Here is an 11996-nt window from a genome sequence, read left to right as displayed (position 1 = left end):
AACAGGAAACTGAGCAGCAACATCTGCCAGAGTCTGATCACATCTGGAGACTGGGACAACTGGCAGGCGGAGTATGGTTCCAATTAGGCGGACTGTCCACGAGTGCGCGTCCATGTGCGTGCGTGCATGTGTTTATGTGTGAGAGATAGAGGGAGGGATCAGCTTTATTGACAAAAAAACATTGTTTTTGCGTTGCGAAATTATTAATGAGGCGTGTGTGTTTGTGTGCGTGTGTTTGTTTATATTCTCTAAAGCACATCACAGTCCATTTGATCGTTATGCCACAACAGTGAGATGTTGGGTAATAACAAGAAACTGGGACAACTCATTCAGGCCGAATTTCCATTAGGACCTTTGAGATTTATTTTATCTCTTTTTTCATTGGCTCATTAATGTGCGCAGGGAGAGTGTGAGTGTGAGTGTGAGTGTGTGTGTGTGTGTGTGTGTGTGTGTGTGTGTGTGTGTGTGTGTGTGTGTGTGTGTGTGTGTGTGCGTGTGCGTGTGCGTGTGCGTGTGCGTGTGCGTGTGCGTGTGCGTGTGTGTGTGTGTGTTTGTTTCTGTGCTCGCGCGCGCGTGCTCTGCACTTACGCAACAGGGAGCTTCACTCGGCGGCGGGTTCGCGAGGCAAGGACGAAATTAAAGCAGGCATTTTTTTGTATTCCATTTTTGTCTAATCCCACTGATTTCTGAAGGGATTAGCGGACCAATCATGATTGAGAGAGCGCGGCTTCTCCCGACACTGCCTGGGTGGGAGCTGTGCACAGACACTGAGTGACGGAGACACAACGCTGCGATCTGCAGAAACATTGTGGATTTCTTGTTTGGGTTTATGTTCAGATCCGGAGGAGAAAGTTGCTCCGTCTTCTTCTCGCCTGCTCCGGTCATCGACCTGAGGATGCGCGCTGCGATGTCTGCGCATCTGGATCATGTTTTTGTGGATGATAACTTCAATTTGTGCAGATGCACAATAATTTATGTCAACTTTCCCGCCATAGCCAGCACTGAAATTGTGTGTTAAAAGACAACATCTTCACTAAACATCCTGTCCAGGTGGGTTGTGCTATCCATGCACTGTGTGTTTGCTTGTTTGTCTGTTAAACAAAATCTTCAGCTTAATGTGCCATGAACATTAATTTGATTATAATGTTGATGTTGTGCATTTAAAATGCATATTCTATTTTCTTAAGGTTAAATTATAAATTAAAAAATTCTGTGCACATTCCTTGAATTAATGTCTGGTTTACAAATAAGGCTTTGCTTCATTGTATGTTTATTTAGCAAAATAACACACTTATATTGTATTGTTTATTCGAGTAGGGGCTCAGTTGCAGGCAGCAGTTGCTTATTCTCATTCTGAAGGATTATCCTGTGCACTGCAAAGTAATCAGTGGATAAGGCAACGTGACTGACATTACATATCTCTACACTCTGCAGATCAGATAAAAAGTAACCGATAACAGAGATGTACAACAGATGTAAGATACATGCTTTTGGTTGCATATATATAAATATATATGTATATAATATATATACATGCAAAAAGGTGAATGTGCTTTTCATCCATAGGATTTATCTGGATTTTTCTTTGCATGACCAGCCAATGGAGGAAGAGAGGGTGGAGGATAATGTCCAAGCAAAATCCAGTTCCCCTTTACCCACCTGTCTACCCATTAACTGGGCTCTCATCACCGGCCCTGTCCCTGTTTTCCCTGCAATCTCTTTGAGCTCCCAGCTACCTCCTCCTCAGAGTTCAGCTGTGCACGCACTACAGACCAAGGTGAAGTCAACCACACAGAGAAGGACAAGAGGGAGAGACAGAGAGAGGGAAAGAGACAGGCTGGACACAGACATGCTTGTCAGCAGTCCTGCAGGGCAGACTTCACCTGAGGTCTTCCTGGGACAGAGGCCCAGAGGAAAGGGTCCGATATCTCTTTCTGCTCTCTCCTGGCGATCAGGGGCTGGGAAGAACTCGAGCAGTAGTGGTGAAGAGGAGGAGGTTAAGGTGCAAGTCAGTTTTGAGATCCATAGCCCTCCAGCTGAGGCAAAAGAAGAGCAGGTAGTCCAGGAGGTAGAGGAAACTGAAGAGGAGCAGTCAGAAAGAAGTGAAGGCCAGGTCAGTTTCCTGGCAGGCCGGTCCTCTGGGCTCGTGGCAGGTACCAGTTTGGAGAGTCTTTTGTCTGATAACTCAAGCAGTAGTAAGGATGACCCATCCCCTACTCCTCCACCACTACCTGTGCTCTCCTCAAGTTCTGCCACCGTCCCTGCTTCTACATCATCTTCCTCTTCTTCCTCCACATCTTACACTTCCACCAGACACTGGGCCCCGCCCAAGGGCTTCTGGAGAGTGGTACGCCCAGAAACATTGCTTCTAAATGGTGTTGGCCCTCATGACATACCCTCCACGATACCTCTGAAGGACTATACTCAGACTGAAGCACGGGCAGAGCCTCAGTGGAGGTCTAAACCAGCCGAGACTGGTGATAGGAGCAGTGAGCCGGATGACAGCGATGCATCCTCAGAATTCAAGCACTCTGACAGTGTGGAGGGCTTCCTGGACAGGTGTGAGCAGAAGGAGGCAGATGCTGCAGACCCTGCCAAAGGTCTGTGCAGTTCAGACAGCTGCGAGAGCATGTCTTCACAATGTGGGGTGCTCTCGGCCGACAAGAAGCTGAAGGTGAAGCAGAGGGCTTATGCAAGATTGAGGGAGAGACAACAAAACTACAGGGAGGAGAGAGAGCAGAGCGGAGTGGATAGTGGCAGCTGCCCTGAAGACACAACATACAATCTGGATAGTAAAGGTATGTCTCTTGAGCGACATAGTAGGCCTATACATCTATTAATTATTTGACATTACATACTGAATGTAATGTCAGAGAGGAAAACTTTGAGAGGTTAGAGAGATCCGCTTGAAACCAAGTTATAGACACATCTTCAATTGGTTTTACTTTTAATTTACATTTACAAATCTAAGGTAGAAAGTTATTGTAAAACGCTGTGATCATAATAATGAAAATAACACAATTTTCAAAACAAAGATTAAAGTTGCATTGAATCTGGATTAATTAGCAATGAAATACTACACTGATACAATTTAATAAAAAAAACTAAAGGCAACAGCAGTAACAGCCAGCCTTTCTGTGTGGAGTTTGCATGTTCTCCCCGTGTCTGCGTGTGTTTCCTCTGGGTGCTGGGTGACTAAAGTGACCGTAGACCATGAATGTGAGCATGTTTGTTTTTTGTCTCTGTATGTGTCGGCCCTGGGATGGACTGACGACCTGTCCAGGCTGTACCTCGCCTCTCGCCCAATGTCAGCTGTTATTGGCTCCACCCCCCCCCCCCCCCCTCAACCCTCAGACGATAAGCTGTAAAAACAAAATGAATTGAATATGAAAGAAAATACACTTTGGTAATAAACCGGTTCTAGAGCGAAAGAGCCTTAACTGCTAAACAATGTTGTTTCAGTTGTGTCCCTGTGGAGAGATAACTAAGAGAACAACCATCAACATCTTAAATATACTCTATTTTACTCAGGACAGCAATCCCCTAATACAGGATAAATAAAGACTTGTGAATATTAAAAACAAGTGTCTCACACACATCGTAATTGTTTCATTTCATTATTTTGCAACTTGTACAATGTAGGTGGATGCAAAATTTGTGAAAAGTTTCAAAGCTTTTTAAGGTCGTGTGTTTGCATCTCAGTGAAATCAGTGTTGGAACAGTGTTTTGTCAAAACAACTTTGTAAAGCTTTAAAAAAAATGTGAGTATAATTTTGCCCTCATTGGTTGGAATGTTTTCCACCTGTTGTGGCTCGAGTGCCACATTCAAGCCTTTGTTTTCCTCCCTGTGATGTTGTATGGAAATGCACTATGTAACCTGGCTGACATGGCCAGCGATGAACAGATGTCAGATGTGCAGATGTGCATGAGCATGTTGCTATTATTAGCAGTCGGAGCGGTGGGGGAAGTGACCTGTATCTCTGTTTGTGTGCTCATGGGTCTTCTTTTTATTCATTGGGCAGCAGATTAGATGTTTTCCCATGCTTTGTATCTGTAATACTTTATGCATACAAACATAATTTCTGAGGTCTTGGTCAAGGTTAGGGGTAAGATGTCAATTGTGATTAGGTTTAGGTTAGGGTTAGGCATGAATTGGTTATGATTAAGATTAGTGATGAAGTTCGGGTTTGGCGATCCTCAATGAGAGGAAGTGAAGTCCTAACTCGAATGGACCTCCACCGAGGCCCAACAGTCCCCTTATCAAACAACATTTAAATTCACTAGATTGTTTAGTTCTGCTACAGATTGCACAAACTCATAAATATCAGTCTTGTACATCCATTTATTATTCTCTGAGAAATCAACAAAAATGTTGAAACAGGCCCTCTCTCACAGTGTTAAAGAGAGCAAAAATAAATCCTTGATATGCCCCCTTATCTGGAGCCACACCAAAATTTAGTGGGTTTTACCTGACCCATCTTCCATCAGGTTTTGTGATAATTCAACCGGTAGTTTTTGCATAATCCTGCTGACTAACAGACAAACAAACAAACGCAGACAAAAACATAGCCTCCTTGGCTTTGGTATTAACGATAACTGTAATCTGTGTGGGTGTTTGTGTGTATGTATGTTTCAAAACCATGACGGTGAATTTCCCCTCCTCTCTCTAAATCTGAAATCTCTCCCTCAGTGGTTGCATAACGTTTGTTTTTGTGACTGGCATTAAGGGTCATTCAGAGATAAGCTATGAGATTGTCAATGAAACTAATGGCATGGCAGTGTATGAACATCTTTATAATCATAAACATCCACTTGTTTAAATTATCGCTGAAGACTCTTTTAGCAGAACTCTTTCCACTTAAGACTCACTACGCTACGTTAATAAAGAACAGAATACACCGTAACTGTTAAAGCTATTTTAAATATAAAAATATATGAGGAAGACAAAGACTGGAGCAACTCCATGCTCCATGCGCATAAAACTTTGGAGCACGTTTTTAAATCTGGACATTGATGAAACACTAAATTTAACATCAGCGCTGTCACAATCACACCATCTGGCATTTTAATTCCAACTCACTGCATCAGCACATCTGCTAAGGTTTGTACTTTTCCTCCTTTTGTTTTAATGACAGTCGCAAGTGCCCATGGGATTTTGGACGGTTCAGACGCAGCCATCCTTGCTCAGGAACTTGAACCCTATTTGAGGTGAGCAATGCTATGCTTCTTCATGCACTTGGCAGCATTGACACACAACTCGTATACATGATTTATATCCACTCTCACAGCTCCACTTTGGGAAATGAAGTGTGTATTTTCTTTTTAACCTAGATTGAAGCAAAACAACCTGCCTTGTGGGCATGGAATACTAAAAATAATAAACTGATATAAATATAGAATAATATTTATTAAGCTCCTCTAGTATAATTTACAAATCAATCTCTCATTTGCAAGATATTTCTAAAGTGTTGCACTTATTGAAAGGGATAAAAATGAATAGATAATAGTAAAATACACAGATAAATTGATTTAAGACCCAAACCAATAAAAACACTTTTTTTAAAGGTTCAACATAAAGTCTCGCTTCCTATATTATTTAACTGATTCACCCCATTGGTCCCATTGTTATTACAAAGTCCTTTTTATGATAATCATCATATAAACTATAGAATTTAAGACCTGCCTTAGATACTTAAACAAGCTGCTAATTACACATTGTTCTGTTTGTCGGTGTAAAACACTGACAGGAAAAATTGTAATCTATTGCAACACAGTGTTCTCCTCTTGACACACAGGAGAGAATGAATCACACTCAGTCCATTACAGGGATAATCCACAAGGCTGGTGTATCATGCTATCTTTATCACTAGGCCAGGGGATAAAGACAAGTACAGACGATGAAGCACAATACAGAGCAGCTTAGCTGCTGGGTAGGAGGATAGATGGATGTATGACGTTTCTGCTGCTCGCCCGCCAGTGCCACTCCCCCCAGTATATCTATCTGATATTACATAAGGCAGCTTAGAACAGCTGGATTCACTCTGCGTTAAGTCAATCTGTGGGAAATATGATGCTGCTGGATATGTAGTACACAATAAGCTTTGCATATTTGAAGACTCCTTCAGTTTCATTCAGACGGATGATAATATAGCCTTGTCTCATCATGCAATCAACGCTATCCCTCCCATCGCTCTTTTTTTGCCAAAGTCATTGATTTTCCATAATAAAGCATCACTCTCTCTCTGTCTCTTGATCGTCAGGTCACTTCTTGTGATCAGTGACGAGATTCCCCTGAGCCCAAGACATGAGCAAGCCAAGCGCCTCCTGGAGCGGGCACGAATCAAGGCTCGCTCCACTCACATAAAAGGAGATCGGCCCAGCAGACGCTCTCATTCCGATCAGAGATCCACTGTGTAAGTCGTCTACACATGCCTGTGTGGGGAATTACTTTGGCCTTTTCACAAGTTAGATGTTAAGTTAGATGAGTGTGAACAAAGTTGTACATATGAGTGTAAAACATTCCTTATGCTGATCAGGTATTAGATTTAATGCAAATTGCTTTGATGCTTTGACTCCTACCATGTTTCCTTAGTCCCCTTACCTTCCAAACCTATGACTTCCTGTGCAACTCAACAGTCCTCCTCCCTGCTTTGTCGATCCTTCCTTTTTATTTGGCAAAGCTAATGTTGTATAACTGAAAATAAGCCCTGGAACCTGACTGTGCTTTGTAATCGTTCTGACAAGGTTCAGGTTTATTCTGTTTATGTAATCGTGTGTACATTATGCAGTTATGTTCCTGAAATTCTCTTTTTCTCCGGCAGGAAGAATTCACTTCATTTACAATTTGGAGCATTTGCACCGGCTCCTACAGTTGTGACATGACAAAAACCTGATCTGTGGTGTCAGAGACATAACTGTCGCATACATTTGTCAATTTAGTAAATCAATTATTTATTTGATCACCTGCTGCTATGAAATTATATTTGTTAATCATATACCTATATATATTCTAATCTATTATTTTTATTTCATGTTCGCTTCTGGTTTATTTTTGACCCATTTTCATCAGTTACTTGTGCACAAGTTGAATCAAACTCTCTATATAAAATTTTCTCTTATATGCCCTGCTCTGTGGTTTCTTGCAGGAAGAAGCAGCAAATCGAATCTCCCAGCCCAACGCCAGAGCAGAAAGCTGTTCAAGCTAAAGATGTTACAGCTGAAACTGTGTCCAGCCCCCTCCTTGTCCCCACTCCAAGAGACACTTCCCCTGGTGAACAAGGAAGTCGATCTAGACGGTACGGTTGCTCCCCCACACGGGTACGCTTTGAGGATGAATCAGAGAAAGAGGCAGAGTCTCGGTATTTGGATAGAGTCCAACAGCGTGGCAGGACCGGGGTCCCTAAATCCAAGAGTAAAGAAAGCAATACAGATTCTAGCAGTAGTGGTTCGGAGAAGAGCAGAAGCAACAGAAGTGTCTCCATGCCGCCCTCACAGACACGAGAAGATGGAAATATCAGCAGTGAAACCACAACAGTGATTAAAGAGATAATAGTGCTGGTGAAGAAATGTGAGGCCTGTGGATCTGTGGTCCGGGAACCTCAGCCAGTCTTATCACCATCAGACCCACAGAACACTGAGCCAGAGCAGCTTGGCAACCCAGAGGACCCTCTGGGAAAACCAGTTCCTCGCTGGGTGCCTCCAAACAAGCCAGAAGCAAGTACTCGTCCTAAAGCTCCTCTAACTGTCACTTTTGCTGGAGCATTCATTCTGGGGGAAAATAAGGAGAGTAGCACGGTGTGGAAGTCATCAGGATTTGGGAAACTTAGGAGAAGGAGCAGGAAAGGAGAAAGTCGGCTGGAGTCTGGCAATGGCCCTTACGGTCAATCATGGGCTCAACGGCGTAACTCAAATCCCAGGAACAGGGTCAACTCGAGCAGGGCTGTTTCCTTCGCCCCTGGCAGCCCCATCACTCATGAGCCATGTTTGCTGGGGGCATCCGGTGGACCCAGGGAATCGCCAGCCCCATTGTTACCTATAAAGTCAGCCCTGAAGTCAAGCTCGAGGAATCGCTCTGCTGCTAGTCAATCTACAGTCCAGTTCCAAATTGCAAATCAGGGAGGAGAGGGTGGGGCGCAGCACTCAACTCTCCTGGACTCTCCAGAGGCCAGACGGGAGTCCCCAGTGTCTTTAACACAAGGGGCGCCCGCATCGAGCAGCTCAGTGCCCTGTATCAGACCCTCCACTCTGAGATACTCCCCAGCTGAACTCTGGGATGCCACTCCAGATGGAACAAGTGAGTGGTAACTGTGGTTGAAAAGAGTTTAAGACCTGTATGTCTGCTGTGTGATGGAAAGAATCATGGATTGAATATATATTTTATTATTTACCATTCTGCAAAGGCAGTAGTGGGACACTTTGCTTAATATATAGTATACTATTGTAATTCAACAGTATACAAACATTATTTTCCTGCATTTAGGTTTTTTGCATTGCTAAAATACCATAGCAACAGTAAAAGTGGAGGTAGAACTTTGCATTCTGCCAAAATCAGACTATCAAATAAGACACAATACAACGTGACGGAGCAGAACACAAGAGAATGATTAATTTATTTCACGAGTACATCCTGTATTTCTACCAACAGGTTTAGATGGAGACGCTGGTTCTGGTCCTGATTGTCGACCAGCTCTGCGAGGCCAGGCCATGTCTCGGGCCGAGGACCTGAGAGCTGAGCTGCTGAGAGCAGAACACCTGAAAGCCGAGGCCATATGGGAGGAGAACTCTGACGGGTCCAGGTAAGCCAAGATAACAACCCTCCTGTCATAGCTAAAACCATAAATCCCCCGCCCCCACCCGTGCTGTTTCCAAAATGACTTGAGCGTGCCAGTGTTAGCGGTTAGGAGATTAAAACCCTGACCCCCACTCCCTAGGATGATACTGTTGAACACGTAATGTGAATATCAGGCCAACCCTGCCCTCTTCTGGATATTTTAAAAACTAGCAGATTGATAAAACCTTTATCAAAACAATCTCTGTAGTTGGTGCTGTAATTGTGTCTAAATCATCTATTGTTGCTCTACAGAAAACTAGACGGGCGGCCGAAGCTCTTCCTGCGTCGCTTCTTCTCCTCCATTGGTCTGAACAGTGTTGGTAGACTTGTTAAAGGACGACGCTCCAACAGCATGGAACAGCTCAGTGTTCCCACCATGCCCCGGGCCAGCTCCGCTTCCCCAAGCCCCACACGCCGACCGCAGCCTATCATCCGCATGCAGAGGACACCTTCACTGCAGACCCTGAACACAGTGAGCAAGACTTCAGTATTAATGCCATGTTGTGAATTTTTGACTTTTATATTCTCTTGCAACTTAAAAAAATGCCAATCCAAATAACGCTGTCATGCTTACTTCCATTTTCTCTGCAAGCCATGCTTATTGTCATCTTGGCAGCTGCAGTAGTACACCAAACAAATGTAAACAACTCTCTGCTCCAGCCAATCATAGCCTCTATTAGCATCGTGTGTGTTTGTGGCACCAGATATTGTTAAGTGAGTTTTATAGGGATGTTAGAGCCAAAAAGTTAAATTTCCAAAAGTTGATGTGGTGCATTATGCCAAAATGAAAAACACAATTTGTTACAGTTCCTTTTTTTTGCCACTAGGTGCTGCCACTGGCCCAACTGCGCAAAGCTTCCTCAGTGCAGAGTTTGGAGAGGAGAACAGAGCGTTCAACAATACTGGGAGAGATGCATATACCATACGGCCTGGCACCCAGGTAGGTGTGATCGAGGAATAAACAGGAGAGAAAGATAAACAGGAAGTCAAAGTATGTGGTGTTATACCACATTGCATTGTGTTACTTCATTATAAAGACAATTGGGGAATTTCTGCTTCTACAGCCCTGATAGCTCACAGCTCGAGCTTCACAGAGCCCTGAGTGTTGAGGACATGCTTCCCTCCAGAATAGTGCGTCCAGTGGGCCGGGTCACCCACGCCTTCCCTGATGGGACCCTGCTCCTGGAGCTCGTCAGACCCCCAAATGGTCCTTTTGGGTTTGTCATCTCCAGAGGCAAAGGTCGACCAGACACAGGTAATGTGTTTAAACAGTTTCCTGTGATTTGGAGTTGTTTTACTCCTAACAATTTTGCAATTGTTGTTTTACAAATATTACCATAAAATGTTATGTAGATCAACCCTAAAAGTAAAATTGTTGCTTCTCGTTATTCTATCAATTTACCTTGGCTAAAAACTAGCTATGGGTATAGATAAAGGTATCACAACACAGGGTCAATTTAGCAGACATTCTTATAATTAAGTTCTTCATCATGGTAATAGCCTACACACACACACACACACACACACACACACACACACACACACACACACACACACACACACACACAGACAAGATAATCCTTTATTAGTCCCACTATGGAGACATTTCCAGTGTTACAACAGTAAAGATGGAATAGTTGATTACACATTCAGTAAGGGTAATAAATTAGTTTTAAAAATACAATACAAAGGAATTGTAAAAAAAATTGATATATGAACAGATTAAACCAAATATTTAAAATGTCACATTATTGCACTTACATGAAATTGAAATTGGATAGTCACTGATTATTGCACAATTGAATATTATTCCTACATATGGTATTTCTGCTGCATGGATCACTAAACACACTAAACACAAAGCCTGTGTGTGTCGACACCTGCTTTCCTCAACTTTCTAAATTGTATTTTCTCCCTATTACCCTTCTCTTGTGTTGCTCTTCAGGTGTTTATGTAGAGAAAGTGGGTGACGGTGGAGGCGAAGGCATCTACGTGGGCCTCCTCGGCATCGGCGATGAAATTCTGCAGGTGAATGGAGAGGCCCTGGCTGGACTCACTCTGGACCAGGTGACTCGGCTCATGACCAGGGAAAGCACCGCATCTCTCCGGATCATGCCAGCACGACGCAATCAGCGCTGACATGGGTAGACAGACGCTGGCACAGAGCAATTTCTCCTGGGGCTTCGGTTTATAATTCGACACAGCAAACACTGCTGATGGACTCTAGGTAGATGTAATGTGTATCTCAGTGCAATTTCACACAGGGTCAGAAGTTGATTACCTATTAGTGCAAACCCATGTTAAAGAGTATGACGCTGGACTTGCATTACCATGGCAAATCTATAAAATAACCAAATGCAAAACCAAACAAAGCCTGTTGTAGCAAGGACTACCCAAATGGTTTCAGATTATTTACTGTGAGTCTATTCCAAAAAAGAAACACTGATTCAGACACAGCACAACTTGTGACTGTGCAGAGGTTTGGTTTTTATGGTCAGATATAGGAATATATTTGAACTGCACTTTTCCTTTCTTGTGAGTTATTTTGCTCTTTCTAACATAATATGACATTTTGCAACTACATTCTGTCACATGTTTAAAGTTTTTCTTTGTTCCTGTTAAGTTTGTTGTTCGTATGATTGCCATGTGTCAGGATGTCCCACAAATGATATCGTGGCCAGAACCTCAAAATAAAGAGGTATATCATACATTGGTACATAAAATATGTCTAGAAATTAAGTATCTTGTAAGTAAACCTTGTTAGATTATAGATCATATTTCCCCTGGGGCCCTGGTCACCTCATTTTACTTGTGCTATCACGGATTGCTGTATGAAATTGATATTGGTTCTCTTCTAAATAAATAAAAAGTTTTATTTTTGTCAAATGGGGAGTTTATTCTTGTGCAACACATTTAGATAATTAGTCATGTACAATTATGTCAGAAATAAATGTAATTATCACAAAGCCACATATTGTCACACATTGTCATGGACACTTAAATTATTCGAACTTGGAAAATGATTTCAAATTGCTCAAGATGTTTTTTTCTTTATTTATCCATTCCACCTGGAGGCCAATTAGACCTTGAATGGACACATTTCAGATCACTAAATTCACAGGAGAGATTACAAAGCAGGATGTGGAAGGTCGTGCTAGGGAAGCTG

The 11996-nt window shown here is 42.8% G+C and overlaps 1 protein-coding gene across 1 annotated transcript; it reads left to right on the top strand.

Moving 5' to 3' along the window:
• Positions 1-618: 618 nt before the first annotated feature.
• Positions 619-11716, top strand: si:ch211-13f8.1 (uncharacterized). Its single transcript, XM_061083857.1, has 10 exons — positions 619-1050; positions 1567-2798; positions 5136-5208; positions 6261-6413; positions 7146-8293; positions 8645-8795; positions 9083-9302; positions 9658-9770; positions 9895-10085; positions 10776-11716. Exons 2-10 carry the CDS (start codon positions 1601-1603, stop codon positions 10967-10969), a joined length of 3441 nt encoding a protein of 1146 aa, XP_060939840.1. The 5' UTR covers positions 619-1050; positions 1567-1600; the 3' UTR covers positions 10970-11716.
• The last annotated feature ends 280 nt before the right edge of the window (positions 11717-11996 follow it).

The sequence above is a fragment of the Limanda limanda genome, chromosome 13, assembly GCF_963576545.1.
Source record: "Limanda limanda chromosome 13, fLimLim1.1, whole genome shotgun sequence".
Lineage (NCBI taxonomy): Eukaryota > Metazoa > Chordata > Actinopteri > Pleuronectiformes > Pleuronectidae > Limanda > Limanda limanda.
Note: the sequence above shows the minus strand (reverse complement) of the source record. Positions and strands in the feature narration are given on the sequence as shown.